The sequence below is a fragment of the Lolium perenne genome, chromosome 4 (assembly GCF_019359855.2).
Source record: "Lolium perenne isolate Kyuss_39 chromosome 4, Kyuss_2.0, whole genome shotgun sequence".
Taxonomy (NCBI): Eukaryota; Viridiplantae; Streptophyta; class Magnoliopsida; order Poales; family Poaceae; genus Lolium; species Lolium perenne.
The window spans coordinates 83,646,347-83,673,080 of NC_067247.2; the positions used below are offsets into that span (position 1 = coordinate 83,646,347).

The window sequence follows — 26,734 nt, forward strand, 5'->3', positions numbered from 1 at the left end:
TATACTGATGTCATGGAGAGGCCTGTATTTACAAGAAAGTGAGTGGGAGCTCTGTAACATTCCTGATATTATATGTAGATGACATATTATTGATCGGGAATGATATAGAACTATTAAGCGGTGTTAAGGGATATTTGAATAATAGTTTTTCAATGAAAGACCTTGGTGAAGCATCATATATATTAGGCATCAAGATTTATAGAGATAGATCAAGACGCCTAATAGGGCTATCACAGAGTACATATCTCGGACAAGATTCTAAAGAAGTTTAGAATGGACGAAAGTAAGAAAGGGTTCTTACCTATGTTACTGTGCAAGGTATTGAGTAAAACTCAAGGACCGGCTACGGCAGAAGAAAGAGAAAGGATGAGTAACATCCCCTATGCTTCAAAGTAGGCTCTATTATGTATGCCATGCTATGTACAAGACCGGATATAGCACATCTTTGTTAGTTTGACTAGCAGATATCAAAGTGATCCAGGAATGGAACAACTGGATACGGTCAAGAATATCCTGAAGTACTTGAAAAGAACTAAGGATATGTTTCTTTGTTATGGAGGTGACCAAGAGCTCGTTGTAACAAGTTACACCGATGCAAGTTGGAACACTGATCCTGATGACTCTAAGTCACAGTCTGGGTACGTGTTTATATTGAATGGTGCTGCAGTAAGCTGGGCAAGCTCGAAGCAGTGCACGGTGGCGAAGTCTTCAACAGAATCAGAGTACATAGCGGCTTCAGAGGCTTCATCAGAAGCGGTATGGATGAAGAGGTTCATTGTAGAGCTCGGTGTGGTTCCTAGTGCATTGGACCCATTAATCATTTACTGTGATAACATGGGTGCCATCGCCAATGCACAAGAGCCAAGGTCACACAAGAGGCTGAAGCATATCAAGCTGCGTTACCACTCGATTCGTGAGTACATCGAAGATGGAGAAGTAAAGATTTGCAAAGTACACACTGATCTGAATGTAGCAGATCCGTTGACTAAAGCTCTCCCTAGGGCAAAGCATGACCAACACCAAAATGCCATGGGTGTTAGGTATATTACAATGTAATCTAGATTATTGACTCTAGTGCAAGTGGGAGACTGAAGGAGATATGCCCTAGAGGCAATAATAAAGTGGTTATTATTTATATCTTTATGTTTATGATAAATGTTTATATATCATGCTAGAATTGTATTAACCGAAACATTAGTACATGTGTGATATGTAGACAAACAAGAAGTCCCTAGTATGCCTCTTAAACTAGCTTGTTGATTAATGGATGATTAGTTTCATAATCATGAACATTGGATGTTATTAATAACAAGGTTATGTCATTGTGTGAATGATGTAATGGACACACCCAATTAAGCGTAGCATAAGATCTCGTCATTAAGTTATTTGCTATAAGCTTTCGATACATAGTTACCTAGTCCTTATGACCATGAGATCATGTAAATCACTTATACTGGAAAGGTACTTTGATTACACCAAACACCACTGCGTAAATGGGTGGCTATAAAGGTGGGATTAAGTATCCGGAAAGTATGAGTTGAGGCATATGGATCAACAGTGGGATTTGTCCATCCCGATGACGGATAGATATTCTCTGGGCCCTCTCGGTGGAATGTCGTCTAATGTCTTGCAAGCATATGAATGAGTTCATAAGAGACCACATACCACGGTACGAGTAAAGAGTACTTGTCAGGAGACGAGGTTGAACAAGGTATAGAGTGATACCGAAGATCGAACCTCGGACAAGTAAAATATCGCGAGACAAAGGGAATTGGTAATATATGTGTATGGTTCATTCGATCACTAAAGTCATCGTTGAATATGTGGGAGCCATTATGGATCTCCAGATCCCGCTATTGGTTATTGGTCGGAGTGAGTACTCAACCATGTCCGCATAGTTCTCGAACCGTAGGGTGACACACTTAAAGTTGGATGTTGAAATGGTAGCACTTGAATTATGGAATGGAGTTTGAATATTTGTTCGGAGTCCCGGATGAGATCCCGGACATCACGAGGAGTTCCGGAATGGTCCGGAGAATAAGATTCATATATAGGGTGTCATTTTATGTGAAATAAAATGTCGCGGAAGGTTCTATGGAAGGTTCTAGAAGGTTCTAGAAAAGTCCGGAAGAAACCACCAAGGAAGGTGGAGTCCACAAGGGACTCCACCTCCATGGCCGGCCAGCCCTAGTGGGGGTGGAGTCCCAAGTGGACTCCACCATAGGGGGCCGGCCACCCCCCACATGGGAGGTGGGAATCCCACCTTTGGGTGGGAGTCCTAGTTGGGCTAGGTTTCCCCCTCCTATGGAAGGTTTTGGTTTCGGGTCTTATTCGAAGACTTGGACACCAACACTTGGGATCCACCTATATAATGAGGGGCCAAGGGAGGGGGCCGGCCACCCCAAGACCATAGCTTGGCCGCCCCCCTTGAGTGGCCGGCCACCCCCTCCCAAACCCTAGCTTTGCTCCTCCACTTCATATTTCCCGCGTAGCTTAGCGAAGCTCCGCCGGACTTCTACACCGCCACCGACACCACGCCGTCGTGCTGTCAGATTCAAGAGGAGCTACTACTTCCGCTGCCCGCTGGAACGGGGAGGTGGACGTCGTCTTCATCAACAACCGAACGTGTGACCGAGTACGGAGGTGCTGCCCGTTCGTGGCGCCGGAACCGATCGTGATCAAGATCTTCTACGCGCTTTTGCAAGCGGCAAGTGATCGTCTACCGCAGCAACAAGAGCCTCCTCTTGTAGGCTTTGGAATCTCTTCAAGGGTGAGACTCGATACCCCCTCGTTGCTACCGTCTTCTAGATTGCATCTTGGCTTGGATTGCGTGTTCGCGGTAGGAAAATTTTTGTTTTCTATGCAACGTTATCCTTCACTTGGATCATAAGGCGTTCGAGAAGATTTGCAGTCACTATACCCGAAGCGACTCAGGATCTTTTCCACATAGTGGGACTGAAGCAATGTAATCCCACCATCGTCATCCTTCAGCAGCTTGATGTTTAAGATCACATCAGCTACTCCCAAGTCCTTCATCTCAAAACAACGAGATAGGAACTTCTTGACCTCCTTAATCACAGTAAGGTTGGTCCCGAATATCAATATGTCATCGACATAGAGACAAAGAATAACTCCCTCGCCCCCACCATGGCGATAGTATACACACTTGTCAGCTTCGTTTACAACAAAGCCTTCAGCTGTTAAAGTTCTTTCAAACTTCTCATGCCACTGCTTAGGGGCTTGCTTAATCCCATACAAAGACTTCAACGGATCGATAAATCATGACTATGAAAACAATAAATAAACTAATCGTGCAGACTAGTAAGATAGATGAACGGATCACATGTAAACAAGACAAACCGATCGCTTCTATCATAGAAACTAGAAGAAGAAACTCTAACAGAAACTGAGAGAGAAACGACAAGGTCACATACTTCACAGCAGCGTCGTTGTCGCCCATGTTGAGGTTGTGGAAGAAGTCGTTGAGGTCCGGGAAGAAGTTGTCGGTGTGGAGAAACTCGTCGTCCGATGACGACGTCGCGATGCCAGTAGTCGCGCCGGAGCGCTCCCCAAAAACCTGATTGCCCCTCACCCGTACAGGTTCACGAGAGGCAGGGTTCCGGAGGCCTACTGTCCCGGCAGTCGGTGCACGCCGACGGACGGGATGAGGAAGACGAAGGCGGCGGCGCAATGAACTGGAAACAGGTAGTCGCGTATGCGTCTTGTTACGACGGCTAGGGTTGCGTAGGGTCTTATGTACTGCGGTTCGGGAAGGTCGTGGGGTGCAGCCCACGTCCGAGTCGGCACAGCCACGATCCAGAAAAACCGGAAGGCAAAACGGCCGAGTAACGCGTCCGTTAATGACTCAAAATTGATTACACAATTAATTTCCCAAACAGCAAAAAGATAAGCTCGGCTCGACGAGATTCCCGCAACCCGCGGCGCGGCGCGTCGTGACGAGGCGAGGCGAGGCGGCGGAGTGCGCGAGGGATCTCTCTCTTCTCACTCACTTACTAGGACTAGAACAACCCACCTTATATACCACTCCAACTCTCTCCCAACTAGCAATGTGGGACTAAACTTCGGCCCCCACTAGTGCTGCCACTGATTTTTAGAATGGGCCATGTGAGTTTGAGAATTTGATAATGCGCCATGGGTCAAAGACCAAATGCCCAAAAGTCCAGCAAGACTCTGGGTCTAAGACAACATAAGTGGATGAATTACTCAATGCGACTTTCTTTTGCTAGAGATATGCTTGACCTCTTTAGTCTCTTCGTGGTTTGTTATTTTCCAAGTTCATTCAGGAGTACTAAATGACAGGAGAAGACTCAAGTTGTCAATGGTTTATGTACTTCGTGTATCCTGAATTCTGTCTTTGCAATATGAGAACAGATTTATGTACTTAGGGCATCCTGAAATTTTTCGTGATCAGGCATGTTAGAACACCCATGCATTATCGTCTTGTCACTGTTTATAGAGAAATAGAGGTCAGGGAATCGGTGCCTTCTTCCAAGTACGGCAGCCTAGTTCATTCAGTGTGCAAACCAAGTTCAGAGAAATAGAGATCACTTTTTACAGCACATTCGAAGTTCACAAACCATTAAAAACACTTTGAATCAGTAATTCACACTATCAATCATCCTTGGATAACATCATATGGACACACCAGCTGCACCAAATTCTCCAGAACAAAATTATTCAGTTGCAGAGGACATGTCCTGTCAGTTGGGAGTTGGGATGAAGCCATGAACGACAAGGGAAGGATCTTGGTCGGAGGGAGCACGCTGCGCGTGATGGAGCTAGCCGAGTTTCCATCGCGAGGGTCACTGCAAATATTGATGTGATAGGCTGAGATAAAATGCATAGAGAATCATTGCTAGCTTTATAAGGAATTTATTTCACGAAAAGTGTTTTTAGCTCACCAGTACTAGAAAAATCTTGTCAACTGCACCGCGAAGGTAGCCATACTATAGCCAGACTTCAGATTATACTTCGAAATAGTTGGTGAAATTAATGGTGAATCTCTAGAAGGCAAAAAAAGAGAGCACAAAATGGCTTCTTATTAATGCACAGACCACAGAGCAATGAAAATTTGAATTTGAAAACGTGGCACTGAAAAGCGCATTCCATTGATCACAAAAAATGTGTTTAAATAATAAATAACAGCATGCTTTTAGATATGGGTGTAACTAGTGCCCAGTCTACTGAAAATTAAGCTAACTCTCAGTAGATTGTTGTCCCATGTAAATTTTAAGGAAAAGAGAGCTGACAGCGGAGCGGGCACCGTGCCCAGCGCGAGGCTGACGCGCCAGCACCACCCCAACCTGCCCACCTTGACGTGCCATAGCTGATAAGGTTCACGTACATATGTTGAATGGCTGACCGTGGTCTCTAGAGCAACATAACAAATCTCACACTTCCGATCTAGCTATGAAAATATATAAGTTAATTTTCTCCCTCATATTTGGCAAGATGAAAATCATGCAACTTAAGAAAATTTTCTCCGTTCGCAAACGAATGTATTTTACACTTGTAACTGGAGAAAGTCTCAGTTGAAACCCCACTTACAACTCGAAAAAACTCTTAGTCGCAACTTCACTTGCAACTGAGAAGACTTTCTGTCAGTTGCGACCCCACTTGCAACTGCAGATAGTGTTAGTTGCAACCCTGCTTGCAACTGGATATAATCTCAGTTGCAACCCTACTTGCAACTGGAGATAGTTTCAGTTACAACTCTGCTTGCAACTGGATAAAGTTTCAGTTGCAACCCTACTTGCAACTAGGAAAAGTCTCAGTTGCAACCTCACTTGCATTGAAGAAAATCTCAGATTTAAAAAGTCTCACTTACAACCCTATATGCAACTTAACTACTATCGCAAATCATAACACACTCCAACATGTAACAAACATAATAAATATTAATAAACAATAAGTAAAATAGGCATGAGGAAAAAATTGTCATCTTATCCGCAAAATTAAAATAGAGAAAAATAAGCAAGAGAAATAGACAAATTAAATTAAAATGAACATCTCATACAATATAGAAACCGATGGCACGAAGTATGACACAAACAATTTGTTATCATGTTGGTAGTCAACCCTTGTATCACCTAGTAGGTCGCGTGTTCGGAAGAGAAGAATCGAAAGCTCTCCCTCTCACCCTTATCTCTAGCTACAGTAGAGAAATGCGAAAAGGGAGAAGGCCCCGTTTCCCTCCATCCACCACCGCCGGCGAAGGTGTTGTCTCCCTCTCTCTTCTCTCGTCGCTCCGGCGACGGGGGAGGATGGGGGAGCTCCAGCTCCTTTGGCCCGGCGTGTAGATAGGTGTAGGGTAGGTAGTTTGGGCGGGGACGCTTTGGTGGTGGCGGCGGCGCGTCCAATAAAGGTGACGGATCAGTTCCAGCCCCATCTCGGCGTTGGTGGCAGTGACGTCGAGGAGCTCGTCGGCTTTTGGTTCCTGGGCGCAGTCGGTGTGGCGGCGGTGGCGACTACGTTGGGGATTTTGGTCCTCCCGCTCCTTCCCCGCTTCGTTGGCGGTTGCTTCGTCGCCATCGAGGAGCCGTGGAGGCTTCTGTACAGGAGTCTTCTTCGTCAGCGGTCACCCAAGTTGCTGCGTGTGCTGATGCAGGTCGGGGTGGTGGCTTTTGCTGCCGGCCCTGTCCTGACCACCGAAGTGGCCCGGGGCGTGTCCCCCGGTGATGTGCCTTCATCCTCCTCCAGATCCCGGCGTCCACGTCGGGTGGCTACTGCGGCGACTTCTACGAGGCGTGGTCCTCTAAAGGTTCGCTCCGGCGACCTAGCTGCAGCCAGCGAAGGTTTTGTCTCTCCGTCCGGCGAGGTGGAGCTGTTGAAGATGGCGGCGGCTGATCACAGAGGAGCCCGAGGGCTTGATTGATTTTCCTCTTTTTTCCAGGGTTCTTTTTGCAATTTGGGGACAATTGTCCCAGTGTCTGGTTGGTTCCTGTATTTTCTTGTTTCCTTACTTAATATAATCAGTCAATCAGATATCTAGCTTCAAAAAAAAGGTCACATGTTTGATCCCTTCCCGTTGCGTACTGTTTTTCTCCGTCCCTATTACGTAAGTGGGCCGGCCCAAAAGAGCTATTAGCAGTCCGTGAACAACTACACAACAGAAAAGCAAACAAACAAAATTCGCATGAATCTCCATAAAATCTGACGGTTCACGAGTCTAATGAGCCCTAAGCTAATTCCCCGTCTACTGAGAATTAGCAAATCCGTTTAAATATGCAATCTATATCTATATCTATACCTACTAATAAAGGAAGGAAGGTTTCTCCCTAAATTTTTCGTCCGTTTTAAATTTATCCCTGCTATTCAAACCTAATTACGAGGAATACCACCGCGTAGGATAAAACTGTTCGGCCGCATGCGAGCAAGAGAAAAGCCAACCTCGGTTGCTCTCGCTTGCTCCGCGCCGTGTGTGCATTCTCTTGCCGTTGCCTTCTTCCTGTGCGGATGGGCCTTTGCCCGTTCGTTTCCGGGTTGCGTGGCCCGTAGGCTGGATGAAACTTTGAAGAGGGCATATTGCAATACGAACGGAAAACAGCTAACAGAAAATAAAAACAATAGTCCCACCTCGTTAACTTATACCGATCCTCACCAATTTATATACGTTCACAATTTAGGGTTATCAGCAAGCCGGTGAAAGCCAGCAGAAGAAATATGTGTGGGGAATCCAATTGCCAAGGAGGGGATAAAATTCTCCCATGTGTGCACACATGAGATGGCCAAAGATTAAATGGGAATATGAATGAGAGCGTTGCCGAATAAAGGGATCTGGAAGAATTTGCCGAGACGAGTACACGTTCTTGACAGAGAAGAAAGGCCTGGAAGTGGGGGTGACCGCTGCTGGTGGTGGCGAGGATTCCTGTTCCTGGCCCCGTATGGCACAGCATCGGGGGGAGATTATACCACGCCGGCTGCCGGTGGCCGGATCCATTCCGGAGCCCGGAGTTAGACGAGGCGGCCTCAATCTTAGCCGATGAAAGCCAGCAGAAGAAATATGTGTGGGGAATCCAATTGCCAAGGAGGGGATAAAATTCTCCCATGTGTGCACACATGAGATGGCCAAAGATTAAATGGGAAGAGAGCGTTGCCGAACAGAGGGATTTGGAAGAATTTGCCGAGACGAGTACACACGGCGCTTGACAGAGAAGAAAGGCCTGGAAGTGGGGGTGACCGCTGCTGGTGGTGGCGAGGACTCCTGTTCCTGGCCCCGTATGGCACAGCATCGGGGGGAGATTATACCACGCCGGCTGCCGGTGGCCGGATCCGTTCCGGAGCCCGGAGTTAGACGAGGCGGCCTCAATCTTTGTCAATATATGCGGCTACAAGCGGGAGGTGCGCTGCCCAGACCCAGCGGTGTCGGAGGCACATAGCGGCAGGCGGTGGCGCCACACTCCTTTGGCACTCCTCCGCCGAAAGCTGCTCCGGGGACAGGGTGGTCGGCGAAACGTCCAGTCCCATGACGCCAGCTCTAGAACCTCCATGGCAGCGCTCTTAGCGTGGCGATTGAGGATTACATGGGGTTCTATGTTGTGGACCAAAAGAATTTGTTTGGACTCTTTACTCTATGCGCACAAAAATACGTTTACGTTGGACGTCTATGGTTGTTAAGACTAGTCACAATGGGGAGTATCATATAGTAGTATCATGCATATGATACTAGTGTGTGATACTACCATATCATAAGTTAATTATATTTAGTGATTTGTAGAATCTCAATGCAAAAGTGTATACAAGATTGGTTTGACATTAATTTTTCTAGTTCTACGTGCTATGATATAGTATCTACCTATGATACTACTACCATCTCTTTCTTCATTTATTAATGTGACACATCAGCTTTTTGCATGCATGTGATGCATGATACTAGCTATGATACTCCCATTGTGGGTAGTCTAAAGGAGGTAGTTGAAACGGGATGAGCCACCCCGTCCACAAGCCCTATATATTGGTGTATCTTAATTGGTTACCCTAAACGTTATCGAAAATGTTCTTTTGATCTCGGGCACATATGCACCTGCTTTCTGTGTCGCACTGTGCACCGCATGGTCCTACCAGTGTGCTGGTTTTTACAGCCCTGTCGGGTACCAAGCGTTAACGGTACAGTTTAATTGGACGGAGTGGTCTGAGGTTGCAAACGATCTGTACAACTGTGTCGACCACCCTCCTACCACAATTCATTTGTCTTCTTGGTCAACACCGATCCCTGCTATCCTCCGCACTCATGCCCCTACTCTCACCGTACAAACATGATCTCATCTGAATCTAGCACTACCGAGTAATCTTGTCCTGCTAGATCTTACTCTTGCTATCTAGGTGTAGCAGCGTAGTACAGTTTATGATATTGTAATGCGTACCTGGCAGGATGCTTACGGGATGTTCTTGCAAAGCCAGCAGCAGCAGCAGATCCCGCCTCGCCGGCCGAGGACTCCTGATGACGGACCACCATGACTAGTTCTTTGCCAAGCTCCCTCCCCATTTTAACAGTCCGATCTGCGCCTAGCTCGCGCTAGCGGCGTCGAGCGGACTAGCCTCTTGATATCTATCATTAATCTGTTTTGGTCTTAGGCGTTGTACCGTGGACGTCAGTAATGTTAATTAAGCAGTAGTAGCTACTTTGTTTTAAACCTGGGCTTCGTATGTCCAATCAGTATTGAACTGCACCAGTTCATCATTTTCATCCCAAAGCTCCGTCAATCTGCCCAAAACGTCCAACATACTCCCGTCAAACCATGGCCCACCATAGCAGTGTAGCACATGCAACGAACCTGCCAAAACATGTCAGAACACACATCTCAAAACCAGACGAACGGTCCACAAAACGAGTCTATGTGAGCACGGGACCAGAAACACCTCGCCCAAACGTTATTCGTTACTCCTACCTTGGATCCACGGTGAAAAGGGGCAGCTGCCAATCAAGGAGTACTAGGGTGTCGTACTACCGGCGGCATGACCAGTAATGTTACAAGCAACATACTTATGTGCTGGAATTTTGTGAAAAAAAAATCTATTTGTCGAGAATTGTGGATTTTTAACAGAAACAATCATAGAGTAGAGGGCTGTGCTGGACCGGGAAATTTAAATGGCACGCCCATTAAATTCTGCACTCCAACTATCTTCTCTTGGATAGATCGAAGATTCGAAGGAACCAAAGTAATGGGACACCGCATATATGTTGAACTCTTCTCTATTATTGATGTATTAATTCTTTTTTTGTTAAACTTATTATTATATGTGATATGTTAGTGTTTAACGTTCCATAAGATGGCAATATTACAATCATGTTTCCTGACATGGTCAGAGAAAATCAGACACGCAATGGGATGTTGACACTACTTTGGCCTAATTGTCTGCCCTTACAAGTGGGTGCCACAAGGGGCTACCAAGCTCATCTTCCTGAATAGAAAATTATGATTATTAGTGACAGAGTGCAGAGGGGTGGGAGATTTCTCTACCATTGAGGAGTCATTCAACCTGTTATGTTATGATATAAATTTTTATATATATAAAGGGATGATTCGCAAAAAGGTTTAACTATTTGTTTCTCCCGGTGCAACGCACGGGTAATTTTCCTATCTATACCTATATACCTATACCTACTAATAAAGGAAGTAAGGTTTCTCCTCTTTTTTTCGTCCGTTTTATTATTGCCCAATTTTTTCTGTTGCAATTACAAACATTGCCACCGATTAGTGAAAGAAACGGTTCGTCAAGTTGTACTCTTTCGTCGCTAATAATTATCGACTTCCTACGGCCGCGCGTGTGTTTCCTGTCAACGATACTGGGCCACAACTAATAAAAAACGATGCTGGGTCAGGTTGTGCCCTGCGCCCCTGCCTTCTTCTATGGGCCGCACTCCAGCTCTATGTCATCCTCGATTGGTTTCCTTAATTACATGCCCTGGTTCTCCATGGACTCTTCCGCTCCGGCCCAAAAACCAACCCGGCGGTGCAGCTTACAAACAGAGCAAACTATCGAGCTAGCCCTACCTTGAATTCTAAGATGATGGTTAGCCGCCGTCGACCGGTGTCCTAGACGTGCACCACTGCCGCCTAGAAGATGGAGTTGGAGAAACTGGCTGCTCACTTGGATGCCACATGAAGCAAGTGCGATTTGTTTCCTCCCTTCTTGTGTTGAGCATCATTCGATTCTATGCTACCACAAAATAGAAATCGAATAGCCATCTTGCAAGAAGTTGGATGAGCCGCTACACTGGTTCTTGGTTACAAATGTGTGACTCACAAGCGTTTCAATTAATGTGTTTTTTAATGTCAAGTAATTATTGTGTTTCGGCAAGAAGCAAGTCAGCCAGCAGCAATTTGATCTGTATATCTAGCCAAAGGGAAGTAGTCTAGCAAGGCCAAGATAGCTAATACGTACATGACCAACCTGATCGATCAACCAGCCTGCTTGATAGCTGCTACTAGCTTGCATGTGCGCGCCTTACCACTAGCTTAAACGCAATTTTTTTGATGTTAATTCGGTGAATAAATCGTTAGCTACAACAGATATACTCTCAATAATTGAAAAAAAAACAATTATGTGTATATCATACTTGTGGTGTGGAAATTGTGCGAGAGGAACAGAAAAGTTAACGATATATAGGGAGATGAGAGAGGAAATTATACCCAAATACATTTATATCATATTAAAAATTGATTTTAAATTAAAACATATTTAATAACTAAGACCAAAGACCAAATCTCCGTTGCATGATTAATCAACTAGAAATTGATAATTTTTTATTTCGGATGCAACGCACGGGTCTGTGTAGGGCATCCAAGTGAAAAGAAGGACAACATCAGTCGTGCACCACTTAGCTTGAGCCCAATGGGGAGGTGGTTGATGGGGCAACCAATGATCACAACTTCGTCATCGCTCTACACCTAGACAACTGAAACTCTTCAATGACGACAATGGCATGCTACACGTGCTACAGTCTATTCTCGAGAGATGGTGACATGGACGACCAGGGAGTAGAGGGAAGGAGAGTGGACTATAATGATCAAAATTTGCTTGGAAAACCTTGGCAAGATAGGCTACCATTCTTCTCATCTAACATCGCATGCATGTTTTCTGTCTTCCGCCGCATCGCGCGGGCATTGTACTAGTCCATGATAAAGTCCATTGACTAGTATTTTTTCCTTTTCTTTTTGAGGGAGCAAAACCCAATCATCTCATCGTTGTCTCTCTGAAGTGCCCCTGGGCTGTTATCGGGCTTAATTGAGCCCATAAATTTCTCGCCGGCTCTGCTTCCTCGTTCCCTCGGGGAAGCGAAGCTCCGCCGCCTCCCCGTCGACCAGCGCCAGTACCGCTCCAGACGAAGGTCTCCTCTCTTCCCTCTCACGGTAAGATCACTACCTAGTATCCCCACTCCAGCTTGCTGAGTTCCTTGCAAGATTTGCAGATGCTGATCGACCTAATCTAACCCCTGCCTTCGTCGTTCAGGTAACACGCCATGGACATGGAGGAGAGCTCCATGAAGAAGCTGAGGCAGGATAGCCCTCCAGCGACGGCGGCCAGCCTATTGACCGACGACCTCATCTTGGAGGTCCTCTCTCACCTCCCAGCCAGGTCCGTTCGCCGTTTCAAGTGCGTCTCTACGGCCTGGCGCGACCTCATTGCCGACCCCGCCCACCGCAAAAAGCTGCCTCAGACCCTTGCTGGCTTCCTGTACAACAAATACAAGCCGGGCGGCGCCCTAAGCGGACACTTTGCCAGCGTCTCAGGCGGCGCATTGCCGGTCGACCCTTCCCTCCATTTCCTGCAACCTAACAAGTTCAAGTATATCGCCCTTGAGGACACCTGCAATGGCCTTCTTCTCTGCGCCTGCTACAACAAGGAGACTCCTGACTCAGATAAGGATGAATACCGTCATGTCGTGTGCAATCCTGCCACGGAAAGGTGGACCGAGCTGCCCCCTCCACCTCAGGCTCTGGCAAACAGATTTTACAGTACCACACGTCTGGCTTTCGATCCGGCAGTGTCGTCCCATTTCCACGTTCTTCAATTTTGGCAGACCATTTCGGGTGTAAAAAATTGTGCCAGAGGAGTAGACATCTTCTCATCGAAAACTGGAGCCTGGATTCATAGAAATAGTGGGTTGCTTGAGAAAATTGCATTGTTCCGTCGAACTAGGAGCGTCTTTTTTTGTGGCATGCTGCACCTGGTTGGCAGGCTGAACACCATAAACGTCGACAAAGAATCTGTGCTGATGGTGCTGGTCCAGGTGGACATGGAGGGGAAGGCGTGGAAGACTATCCATCTACCCATTGGCTCTAGTTTTGAAGCAATTGGATTATCACAGGGGTGCTTGTACTATGCTGGTAGTACAACCCAAACTCATATCAGTAAGAAGAATACTGTCCAACCTACCAAGATAACACTCTGGTGCCTTGAGAATCATGATAGTAAAGAGTGGGTCTTGAAGCATAGCGCCAGCATTAATGAGCCCTTGGGCATAATCTGGGTGGAGTTCAGGGTGTTTGCAATTCATCCAGATTGCAATACCGTTTTTTTGGTTCCCATTGGAGGTGATATGTTGGCGTACGATATGCAGCATCAGAAATTTGTCGATATCCTTAATCTTGAGGAAGACAATGTTCGGGTATATCTACCTTATGTTCCTCTGTTCTCAGAGGCATTAGCAGATGCCGATGGGCAGTAGTGTTACCTACAAACCACCCCTATACTTCCTATGAAGATTTATTCGTCTGTAGGCTCTTCTGGATCTACTTGAGTTATGTTGTTCAATTTACTGGTTCAGAAATAACTGCTAGCTTTATTTTCAGTTGGGAGCCATGCCTGGTCACTCAACAGATTAAGCATATCGTTACTTTTAAAGGGCATGGTTACTACTGTTTGTGTTTGTCTATCTGTTTTTCTAGAAACAATTAGTTCAGTGAGGCTAAATTATGCTGTAACGTGGCTCTCTTGGCCATAGTATCGAATGTTTATGATTAATTCAAATCCTAATGTTAGCGAGTGTAACGTGTCAAGTTGTCAAGACTACTGAAAGGTTTAGTAGGTCTGGCTATTGGTGTGATGTCTATTGCATATTTGCATCTTATTCCCGCCGTGTTTTGGTAATGTACTTGGTTTAAGCAATCTCTTATTGTCCATGTTTGCTGTAGTTAGTGAATTTAGTCTGCTGCAGTTGATGAATTCAGTCGAGCTTCAGCAACCTGATCTCTTAACATTAAGAGACTTAAATGTACATGAAATATAGGTCTGTGTTTCAGGTATAAAAAGGGGGTATTAGCAGGAGCCAGGACAGGGCATTTGTATGTGCTAGGGACGTCGTAGATGCCATCTTCAGGACAATAACATCTAGTCTTTTTTGTCTGTTTGTTTGCTTCGGGGCTTCAGGCACTTACTGTTATGCAGTTGTGCGCTCTAACAGGTCTTATGGGCATGTAACCAGGGAAAGCCACACATCTAAGAGAAATTTAGTGTGCTGATGGCTGGTGCCAAAACTTGTTTCTTTTATTCTATTTTATTTCTGAGACAGAAATTGGTCAAAAGCTACGATATTCACACTGATTAACTATGGACAATGAAGAGTATAAAATGATTTTGCCTGAATAAAAAATGATTTTTCCTGAATCTTCGTGTGTTAGAGGTGAGCGCTCTCCACTTTTACTACCAGAATTTGACATTTTGTTACACACTGAGAGTGCTTGAAATTTGGTTCACTTCAACCATGTTGTGAAGCACAAGTTCAATGTGCATGCCTATATCTGTGCCAAGAAACCATGGCCTCATCGGCTCAAGGGTGAGATTTGTAACCTAATATTTTCCATAGTGATGTTATATATTTAATTTATTCAAAATTTAGTTTAGAAGGATTGCTTAGATGTTACATCGAGCATTACTGAATGTCAAGAGATGCACTATATTAGCCATCAGGTGATTCGTTCAGATATATTTTGTGTACCTGATATTTGTGTGAGATCCAACACTTTGAGTAATTATTCTATTTTGATCATCAGATTCGTAGAATTTCTCGGTGGATTAGTTTGATCAGAACAAACAAGTAAAGTATTGTTAGAATATATCAAATAATATGTTTTTCAATAAAGAAAGTTTGAGGAAAAAATGTGGTCGTGCATGGGGGCGGCGTACCCTGAAAATATAATAAAATACATAGTAGGTTTGTCTCCACAGCAACTGAAACCCTTAGCAGTTGCAGATGGGCAGTAGTGTTACCTTCGAACAACCCCTATGCTTCCTCTGAAAGTGATAAGTTTGTAGGCTGAATCATTTGTCCGTGCACTTTGGAATGTACTGGAATTATGTTGTTGAGTTTGCTGTTGCTGAAACAACTGCTAGCTTTATTTTCAGTTGGGAGCCATGCCTGGTCACCCAAAAGATTAAGCATATCTTTATTTTCCAAGAACATGGTTAGTATTGTTTTTGTTTCTCTACCTGTTGTTCTGGACGCAGTTAGCTCTGTTAGTCTAAGTTATGCTGTAACTTGGCCCTTTTGGCATAATATCGAATGACTATGATTATCTGAAATCCTTTTTTTTTGCGAAATGATTATCTGAAGTCCTAATATTAGCTACGTGTACTAAAAGTTTCATTAGGACTCATGATTGGTGCGGTGTCTATTTCATTTTATTCCTGCAGTACTTTTGGTAAAGTCTTCCAGCAAGATTATTCTGTTCATGTTTGCTGCAATTGATGAATTTTCAGCTGAACTTTGGCAACCTGGACCTTAAAAGACTGAAATGGAGACAGGTAGGCTTGTGTTTCAGGTATAAAAAAAAGGGTATTAGCAGAAGCACTCGTGTAGGTTGGTTCAGGGTTTCAGGCACTTAGGAATCGTGCAGGTGTGCGAATAGAAAGCCTTGTGGGCATGTGATAAGGCAAGGACATGCCTGGCAAAAAAAATGTGGTGCGCGCTGCAACAATTGCTGGTACACAAACTTCTTTATTTCATTTTTGATGCAGAAGCTGGTAAAAAAACTGTCAATGGTCAAACAAACTCAACTATGAACATCGAGCGGCATGCTTGACTAGCCCCCACAACAAACACACACACAAAAAAGACAACAACTATGAATAATTGGGTGATTTCAATTATTTTGCGTGGATATGCTTGTTTTAGAGGTACTGTTGCTAACAAAATTTGACATTTTGACACACACACGTTGGTCCACTTCAACCATTTTGACACACACCTTGCTCATTGTTCTTTTTGCTGATGATTTCTGTGGGCATAGAAAGAAATGGGCACGTCCCAACGGTGTTTAAGCTTATGCAAAGCAAGTTCGATCCGCAAAGTTCCAATACGCATGCCTAGATCTGTAATTGACCCAACAAACATGTGTCTGAACCAACGACTTGTCGGCTCCTTCTTGAGATTTGTAGCGTCTTCTTTTTGTCATGGTGATCATTGTTATATATTTATTAAATTTAAGGTACTAATTGTTAGAGTTGTACAGTCTCTATTCTTGTAGTCCCTAGTGTACGAGGGGCTTACTTACACATTGACACACATGTACATGTAATGGCCTATGGCCCTCTGTGAATACTAGTTGCCATTCCACAACATGGGATCAAAGCTTAGGAGCAACTCGTTGTTGCCGCCGACGAGCTCTCCGGCCTGCTTCTCCTTTGGCCTGCTTCTTCTTCGTCTCTGGTTATGCCTGTGCAACTGCTCCTCCGTGCAGCAGCACCATCGGCCAGCCCAAGCCGGCTCCGTCCCGGCCGACCTTGCCGCTGCTCCGGCCGCCCTGCCCTGGCCCAGATCCGGCCAGCTCCGCCTCAGCCCCGGCCGACCTCGCCCCAGCCCGAGCCGGTCCCGCGGGCCGGCCTCGCCTGCTTCGGCTGCCCTGCCCTGGCCGGCCTCGCCCTGCTCCAGCCCGAGCCGGCCCCGCCCCTGCTGCGGCCGCCCCAGCCTGGCCGGCCCCGCCTCCGGCCGCTGCTTGCTGCTGCTGGCCCTGACCTGGCCGCTGCTCAGCTCGGGCTGCAGCACCAGATCCAGATCTGGTTCCAAAAAAAAATGGCCTATTCTGTCTCTGGCTATGTCAGCATTCCTCGGTGCCCAGTGATCTTTGATGGCACCAACTATGGGGAGTTTGCTGCCTTTATGCGCATCCACATGCGTGGTCTTCGGTTGTGGGGTGTTCTTACCGGCGAGGTCCCTTGCCCGCCGCATCCCACTGCTCATGTACCTCCTACACCACCGCCAGTGCCCCAGGCCCTTGCTGATGATGCTCCTCAGGCTGCTCAGGAGGCAGCCAGGTCTGCCGAGCTTGCTGCTGATGTGGTTTACGAGCAGCAGGTACTTGCTTACTCAGAGGCTCTTGGTTCCTATCGGGATAGTCTGGCGACCTTTACTCAGTGGTGTGATGAGGATGCCAAAGCTGCTGTTGTTCTTTCTCAGAGTGTTCAGCACAGTTTGCTTCTGAGTTTATGGGTCTTGCTACTGTCGCTGAGATGTGGTCTCACCTTCGTCAGCGCTACTAGCCTTCTGGGGATTCTCTGTACTTGTTTGTGTTGCGTCAGGAGCATGGTCTTCAGCAGGGTGACTCTACTGTTGATGAGTTCTACACCCAGAGTGTGGCGATCTGGCGCCAGCTTGACTCCCTTCGCAGTGCTGTCTGTGGTACTTGCCAGTGTTGCCGGACAGTACGTTCAGATATGGACTTTCAGAGAATTTATGAGTTCCTATCCAGACTTCGTCCAGAGTTTGAGCCTAATACGGCTAGTGAATACTGAATAGAATATTGGTTTGAATTTTTTGCGTGACTGTCATTCCAACCACTGTATATGATGTATTGCTATAGAAACCGAACGCGGGAATATAAAATACTGCCCAATTTATTTCTCAACTAGAAAAATACTTACATGCTACACAATCACTTTTAGTGGGAATATAAAATATTACTTTCCCAACTACAAAATCATGGTATATTTCTGTCACGTAAGACTATTCTCCTGTTTTGAACTATTTAGATCGAGTAGCCTTTTATATTGTTTATTTGGAAAACTTTTATCACAATCACAGGAGTGCAAAACAAATTGAGGTGTGCCCACCCTTCAAATTTTTTCTGCCTCCGCCACTGGCTGGAGGATCGGTTTATATGGGAGCATAGTAGAGATGGTTTTCTCTATCTTCTCCGCACCAGTAGGTTCCTTCTCGCAAAAGCGCAATTTGAAACTTATCTTATGAACTTCATTATTGTAATCCCCAACGAACCTGACGTCCTGGAATCACTGATGTGTTCAATCTGGAGTGCTTCAGGCAAGACACCTGCCTTCTGCTGTTCATACCTCGTATTGAGGGCCTGAAACAAAGTAAGTGGGTATTCCTCCTCTAAATACCCAGACTTGAGATCTAGATGTATATGGTACCTTATGATGTACAAGGCAAAATATTTCTTCTCATCTCTCAACGGTGTGGCTCCTGCCGGGAGGGGATCCTCCGGGGTCTGGATTGCAGGCACTAACCTATGGAACGTGAGAGCAATCTTGATGTCAATGGCCCAGGTAGGGTAGTTGCGGCCATTGAGCTGACATCGCCGAACTCTCTTCCAACCATCAGCTACCTACATGGGTAAACTAGAGAATATTAATTTACCTTTGGTAAACTAAAATCCATCATGACCATGTTCTAATGAACTATGCAAAATTAATGACAACTTCAAGAATTAGGTTTGAAATTAGTAATGTGAACTTTGAATTGTTAAGTATGACACATTGTAGATACTGGCCAAAAGAAATTTCAGGGTTCATTTCTCAGCACGAGAGAGTATAATTTGACAAATCAGTAGATACTCGTAGTTTTAGTGCCTTATGTCATAACCTTATATAATATATGGGAGATCACTTGATAAAGTAATTATGGCAGTGAAGATAATCTGCAATGCAGTATTATCGGCATACTACGATCCCAAAACATTAATTTGAAAAAGTCACTTGGAATTTTGCATTTTTCAATTCATGTTCGTATTAAGCCGAAGGTTCAGTTAAGACGATCAACTGATTCTTATTAGCAAGAAATTAAAATTCTCAATTGCAAATTAGTGGATGTAATAATCTTAACATGTAAGAAACATGAAAATATATATCAAATCGTATAGTTCTGAAATATATATGGTAATCAACAGAAAGCAGTACCAAAAAAAAGGTGTACCAAATTTAACAGGTCTGAAAAATGAAAATACTATACAGTACCAATTCTCAAAATCCCAGAAAAGGGAAGGAATTTCAGAAAATGGCCTGGACCACTGTTTGAGCCTGTTTTGCTATTTTCTTAATTTATTGCAAAACATGAAGGGATAAGGTTTCCCAAAAAATGAAACAGCGTCTGGGAGGAACTAGACACTATTGATATAGTAGAAACGGGACTTGGCGTGACAATTCCAAAAATTCGTCCCTGACAGGGCTCGAACTCTGGTCGTTGGGGTGCGCCACTGCGACCCCAACCACTGAAGGTTTCCCATCCAGTTCCTAGATGGTAAGCAATCGAGAGATTGCTTCGGCTCAGGCCGATCGACGCTGGAGGGTCGCGCCGGAGGGCGCTGCTGGTCACGTGCCGGGGACGGGGTTGTCCATGCCTCGTGGCTGCAGTGCCGGGAGCAGCCGGCCCGAGTGCCACGGCCGCGCCGCATTGGGTATTTGGGTGCCGCCGGGTCGAGGTCGCCGCTCCGTTGGCCACCCCCACTGGTGGAAGCATCGACGACGGAAGCCGCGTCAGTGAGACTGGCTCGAGCACCGACCTCAGGCTATCGCTGTCGCCGCCTTGGAGGCTCGGCACAGGCTATCGCGATGACGACGGCCAGTGCGTCGATTCCTTGTTCCTCCTTGGCTTCGGCGGACGCTCTATGTTTTCTCCCTGTTCATATGCTCTTTTCTTCCAGTTCTTCTCTGGATGGAATTGGTTAGTCCTTAACTCTGCTGCTCTTGCCCTTCCTTCTTGATTGGTTAGTGTGTGTTGCCCTACCTTCTTGGTCGTGAGTTCAAACCATGCTAGCCCTAGTTGTTGTTTCTTTCACGATTGACAGGTAATGGCCACATATAAGTTAGTTATTATGCCAGATACAAATGTGTAGGGGTACTTATGTTAGATAAAAATTGTGCAGGGTTGTTTTAGTAAAAAGAGGCACCACGTGTCCACTCCAGATTTTCTGACCAATTTTGCACATGAGGCGCAAGTTTGTGTACCACTCCACCACAGTTTACAACTTATTATAGTATGATTTTGCATCCACATTGCAAATTGTTGTACTATGGGTGCTATTGCCTCTCATAATAGCGATAGCGACCTTTGTTTCCAAAAGGAAACTAGATGTTCTGATAAAAGGAAAGTAGATATGGCAACCTCATGACTTTATTAGGTTTCTCTCCACCGAATCATATTCTTCCAAATTTCTATAGCCACTAGCCAGGCGGAAATTCAATTCGGCTCCCGGGTGCGTATGCTCCCTATACCAAAAAATTATATTTCGAGCTATCGAAATTTTTTGACGAAAAATTCTACATGTACATCTCCATAATATATGTGCATTCGTCAAGTTTCACGAAAAATCAATATTTTTTGTGATCTATGTAAAAAAGAGAAAATATATTTTGTAAAAAGCATTATTTTTAGCACTGAGTTTTGTCTTTTTTACACATGTCACATGACAAGTCCATTTTTTATGAAACAACTTTGTGAGCGCGTAGCACGTGAAGATGTACGTGTGAATTTTTCGTTTCAATTTTTTTGAAATTCAAAATATGTGTAAGATGAATTTGAAAATAGAGGAAGTATATACTCTCATGTTCCAAAATATCACTCCCCCAGCCAGGTATATAAATTAAACACTCATGTTCTTCTATGCGGTTTCCACAGAAGACTTTGTGCAACAAAAGTACAAAACTACAAAAGACAAGACTTTGAGTCGTTGATGTAGTGGATTTTTTAGTGCGCGTAAAAGAAGGTGAAGCTGCTTAGAAGGAACTTAAAGGGCCCGTCACAATATTTTGTAACAAGAAATGTCATGATCAGATGAGTCACGGTGGCCAGCCTATATGATGCGCATGATCGTGGTGGACCCACCTACCAAGCCTCCGTTCTGATCCAGCACAACCAGCTTTCACAGGCCTATATATGAGCCTCTACAATACCTGCTGCGGTCTGCGGACGTGCAATCAACTCGTCTTCTCGCTGAAACCTCATATACAGTGCATAGTGCTAATTGCATTTGTAATTGGTTGCGGGGAAGAAGATCTGATGGAGGCTGCGGTGGCGAGCGCACTGACTTTAGCGGTGCGAACGGTCCTGCCTAAGCTCGGCAGCTTGCTGGAGGAGAAGTACAAGCTGCCTAACCGCGTGAAGAAGGATGTCACCTTCTTGAGGGGCGAGATTAGCAGCATGGATGCTATGCTGGAGAAGATGGCCGAGATGGACGAGCTGGACGTGCAAGACAAGGTACGGCGGGACAAGGTGCGCGAGCTGTCCTATGACATGGAGGACTGCATCGACACCTTCACGGATGACCTAGATAGCCGTGGCGCCAAGCTTAAGGCCGGGCTCAAGAAGGTCAAGGCGCGGTACAAGATCGAGAACCGGATCCAAGAACTCAAGTCTCTGGTGGTGGAAATAAATGATAGCCACAACAGATACAAGCTTGACAAGGAGCGAACTGGTACCACTTCTCAGTCTCAGAGCCCTGTGGCGCGTATTGACCCTCGTCTGTCTGCAGTCTATACAAGTGGTGATCACAGTCTAGTCGGCATGGATGGCCCCAAGGAGAAACTCATCGAACTGTTGAGAGGAGACGGGGAGGAGGGCGCAAGGCGACTCAAAGTTGTTGCTATTACTGGATTCGGAGGCATGGGCAAGACAACTCTGGCCAGCCAAGTTCGTGATACCATCAAGAGTGAATTCGAATACACGGCTTTTGTTTCGGTATCTCAAAATCCAAATATGGCCAAGCTCCTGTCTAGTATACTGGCAAGCGTTGGGTGCTATGTGCCCCCATCATGGACTACTGCGTGCCAACTCATTGACCTTCTGAGGATGTGTCTCGTCAACAAAAGGTATATATGCTGCTTGCTGCCCACACAAATTCTATTTGTGTATTTGTTGTCTTTTTTCGATAAGAGACCTTTATTACTTAAAAAGTTTTAAGCATTACACCCAGTCTCTGCATAATTAGGATGCACACAACCGTTCAAGAGTCTAGCATCAAGCAAAAAAGAGATACAAAAACGATATAAAAAAGGCAACAAATACAAAAACGATATAAAAAAGCCAACTACTATAAAGCTCCGTTGGCTTCAATCCTCCGACTATGCAGTCACCCATGTTAGGAAATAAACTCAGTGGCTGTGTTCTTTAACCGTGTAGACACCTCCATAAAGAGGTCGCGATCCTCCAAACGCTGAAGTGACGACCATGAACGAAGCAAAGTTGTACACCGATAAATGACCTGCATGATAGAGAAAATTTTATCATTAAAAACATTATCATTTCTACATAGCCAAAGCGACCATACTACCGCAATCGCTTATATCTTCATGATCGGTGATAGCGATCTGCAAATACTGAAACCAGTACTGATAGATGGCGTGGGTAGACATTTCATTGTGTAAATATGCAACATTTGTTAGAAAATTTTCAGCATGCTTCAACTGCTGAACTCTCATATAGTGCAAAGATGCCACCTGCAAGTACTAAAATTTCAGTTATTTAGCTTTAATCAAACCGTCAATGAGGATAATATACATGTGTTCTTGAGTATAACTTGTATTTTGCTTTACTTACTAAAAAATAAAAACTTCTTTTACTTCATCTGACAGATACCTTATCGTCATCGACGATATGTGGACAATTGAAGCATGGAACACTATTAAATGTGCCTTTATGGAGGAGAATTCTCTTGGCAGTAGAATTATAATCACCACACGCATTGAAGATGTAGCTCAGGCATGCTGCTCTAGTTTACATGGCCATATCTACAAGATGAAACCTCTTGATGATCTTGACTCAAGGAGATTATTTGATAGAATTATTTTCCACTCCGAAGATGCCTGTCCTGAGAAACTAAAGAATGCTTCAAGTGAAATTTTGAGGAAATGTGGAGGGGTTCCATTATTCATACGTAGTACAGCAAGCATTTTGGCCAGTCATAAAGAGATAAACTCAACCGTATTCTGGGAGAAGATACCAAATTCTTTTGGTTTTCAATTGGAAGGAAAAAAACCTGAATTACAATGGATGAGGCATGTGCTAGATCTTGGTTACAATGATTTATCTCTGGACCTTAAGACCTGTTATCTATACCTCTGTATATTCCCAGAAGATTCTGTGATAATGAAGGGTGATTTGGTTAGGAGATGGATAGCAGAGGGCTTTATCACTGAGAAGCACGGTTATGGCCCAGAGGAGATTGCAGAAGATTACTTTTATGAACTGATGAAGAAAAACATGATCCAAATAGCTGAGCTTGATGACTGCGGCCATGTTTTATCCTGTCGGGTGCATGATATAGTGTTCGACTTCATCATAGTGAAGTCCACAGAAGAAAACTTGGTCACTATAGTTAAAAAATCCGGTGATCCAGAGGGCATGAAAGGGTGTATGCAGGTTCGCCGGTTATCCCTCCAAGTCGGAAAACCAGATGCCAAGCACTTGCCGGGTAGCATGGTTCTCACCCAGGCCAGATCATTCAACTTTTGGGGCCCTGCTCGATTGATGCCTTCTCTGTCGAGGTTTCGGCTCCTGCGAGTTCTACATATTGAAGTTGATTGTTCCAAGTATGACAAGTGTGATCTGTCTTCCCTGCGCAGCTTTACCCAGCTGAGATATGTGAGGATCCGAGGACTTGGCTGTAAGAAAGTGCTGAAACAATTGCGGAAGCTGCAACATCTGAAGACCTTGGAGATAGTAGTTCGCGAAAAGGAAGAAAAAACGGATCCTTCAGAGCTAGAGCTCGATGTTGACAAGTTACCGTCTACTCTGTGGCATCTGATTGTTCCTTGCGCCGTGAAGGCATTCGGTGAGGTGAGCAGGATGCGTGCTCTCCGTACTGTGGGTGAACTCAGCATGGACCTCCTCAAAGATGTGGAGAACATCAAAGGGCTGGGTGATCTGGTTGATCTCAGGGAGCTGAAGATTGTTCTAGTACGTGAAGCTGTCATGGCGGAAGACGACTCCCTTAAACTTTTTATGGTGGAAGGCGCCAGCGAAGATCCTATTTTGTCGGAAGGCGCCTGCGATGATCTCGTGCGCTCCCTCTCCAGGCTGGTGAGCCTTGAGTCCCTAACCATCCGTATGTTTGGGTCCCTTAAGATTGTCGATGTGCTGACTTGCTGGTCTCCACCTCCACGCCGTCTTCGTCGGCTACATGTGCTGGGGCTCCCCTTCTCCACTGTCCCAGCCAGCTGGATCACCCAGCTTGACAACCTCACGAGCTTGAAGATCCAGGTCGTCTCGCTGCCAAGGGATGGCGCCGACGTTCTCGCCACGCTGGCATCGCTGGTGCACCTCACACTGCATGTCAGGGTCCTCAGGGACCATGCTCCCGATGAAGGCGTCGTCTTCCCCACTGCATCTTTCCCCGGTCTCAAGGATTTCGTGTTCAGACATAAGGTTCCATGCCTCGTGTTCGAGGAAGGGGCCATGCGCAGGATCCGGAGGCTCAATGTGGAGTGCTACGCCGAAGCGGTGCGGCGAGGCGACGGCGTGCTTGATGGAATCCAGCACCTGGGAAGCCTCGATTCGTGCATGGTTGATATATACGAGCGGGAGGATTTTGCTCGTATTCTGTATCAGTTGCAGGCTGGCCGATCTTCTCCAGATCAGCCCCAGGCAGAGAAGGAGCCTACAGCAACTTGGGACGTGGACAGCCTCGAGGCCGCTCTCAGGGAGGCCATCAGCAAGCATCCGGGGATACCTCATATCCGCATTCGATCCGTGTAAACATGCATGGTACAGATTGAAAACCTCAATGTTTTCCTTAATTATTTCATGCTTGAAAGCTGAGCGTGCTGGTTGTCCAAACTGAGCACTCCAAATATATTTGCAAAATAATATTTCAAGTTTTAAGGCACGAGCTCTTTAGTTTTTATTGCTTGTACTCTTGTATAGTTGCATTCACATTCTTATTTCCATCTAAGATTCTACTTGGCGGCTCTTGCGCAATGGTGGTTGGGTTACCTCATACTAGTATAGAAAATGCTATCAGCGACATGGCAAAAGCCACCCTTAATCGATATCGTATGGACACGGCATGTCACCAGTGTCACGTCAATCATATTTTATAGCGGTGGCGTGTCTGTGTCACACCAATAATATTTGAAATACCAGTGGCGTGTCACTAGTAGGAAATATTAAAGTGGTGTGCTGATAGACATGCCAGCAAATAATTTTCGAAAATATTTTTCTTTTGTTGGTATTACTAAATTGATAGCAACATTATACTCCCTCCGTCCACAAATAAGTGTACGTTTTTACGGAGACACAAATAAGTGTACGTGCGGGGTTTTCTAGGTACATTATGAAGTGAAGTAAAAAATGCATTGGGAAGATGCATCTCCCTTCTTTAATTAGTTCACCTCCAATGAGCTAAGTGTTTGTACAAAACAAGAAGAACGTATGCTCAATATTATTGGGTTTGATTTCCATGATGAGAGAGAAGTAATTAAAGTACATTGAAAAGATAGGAGTACACTCTTTTGTGGACAAAGTTTAGGGCTAGATGCCCACTTATTTGTGGATGGGGGGAGTACACAGCATCAATAACATATGCTAGCAACAATACATTGAAGATAACATCCTCAAGAAGCTGTCATTATTGAATCCAACTAGACATAGTAGCATATTAGTATAATTATTGACGTTACACTAGATCTAAGCAGATTACTAGCTACATATAGCTAGTGGTTAGTTATTAGAGACATTGGAAATATACACAGGTACACGATCATCTATTTCCGAGGTCGTCCCAGAAGCTACAACTAAACACTATTTTTTTTTTGTACCAGTACACTAACAAATTCTAAATTGACTAACAAATCTACACAATTTATAAAAAATATGTACATTTTCTATACTAATTTTTTTGTAGCACTCCACTAACAATTTCGAAATTACCCGCAAAAACAATTTCGAAATTGACTAACAAATCTACAATTTCTACGACTACGCTAACAATTTTTACACCAACAATTTTTACACTAACAATTTTCACACAACAAATTAGCACAAAAAGACCACCGCCAGGTTGTATGATCTTATCAGATCTCGAAGTTCGCCCATGTCTCATCCAACCCTAGTCCGCGGCATTTACGGGCCAACAGATTTATTGGTCCCGATCAGCCTTGCGCCGCAGGTGGCGCTGACGGATCTTCTAGTCTATCAAACACAGAGCTTGTACGTTGTCTCTTACCAACAGACTCAAAGCTGCCCTCTCCTACCACATGAACTTGGATAGGAACCCACACTTTTTTAGTGGTCCTCTTCCTGCTTATTGTACCCAGTGGCACTTGGTTCTTGTTGCGATTAGCAAAGTCTTATTGCTTCCAAGGCCGTCAGGTAAAAGTGCCAATTGCATTCTTTCTCGAAGTCATCTCCGGCTCCTTAACCCCATTCGGCGGCTTTGCCCTAATCTTGTGGCCTTTATTGGGGCTCATGGCATCGCATGTCTTCCGATGTTGTTCAAACTCGCTAGTGCAAGAGGAACTGGAAACATATAGTCAATTGCAAGGT

At 45.0% G+C, this 26,734-nt stretch overlaps 2 protein-coding genes across 2 annotated transcripts; both read left to right on the forward strand.

The window, feature by feature from the left end:
* The first annotated feature begins 12,484 nt into the window (after positions 1-12,484).
* LOC127348472 (F-box protein At5g49610-like) lies at positions 12,485-13,693 on the forward strand. Its single transcript, XM_051374493.2, has one exon. The coding sequence runs from the start codon at positions 12,485-12,487 to the stop codon at positions 13,691-13,693; it is 1,209 nt and encodes a 402-aa protein (XP_051230453.1).
* Positions 13,694-21,165: 7,472 nt separating this feature from the next.
* On the forward strand, positions 21,166-25,135 carry LOC127293154 (disease resistance protein RGA5). Its single transcript, XM_051322721.2, has 2 exons — positions 21,166-22,062; positions 22,825-25,135. The coding sequence occupies exons 1-2, from the start codon at positions 21,254-21,256 to the stop codon at positions 24,944-24,946; spliced, it is 2,931 nt and encodes a 976-aa protein (XP_051178681.2). The 5' UTR covers positions 21,166-21,253; the 3' UTR covers positions 24,947-25,135.
* The last annotated feature ends 1,599 nt before the right edge of the window (positions 25,136-26,734 follow it).

Coding starts and splice junctions, on each gene's coding strand:
- LOC127348472 (XM_051374493.2), top strand. CDS start 12,485: ATGGACATGGAGGAGAGCTCCATGAAGAAGCTGAGGCAGGATAGCCCT.
- LOC127293154 (XM_051322721.2), top strand. CDS start 21,254: ATGGAGGCTGCGGTGGCGAGCGCACTGACTTTAGCGGTGCGAACGGTC. Junction 22,063..22,824: donor ATGTGTCTCGTCAACAAAAG/GTATATATGCTG, acceptor TTCATCTGACAG/ATACCTTATCGTCATCGACG.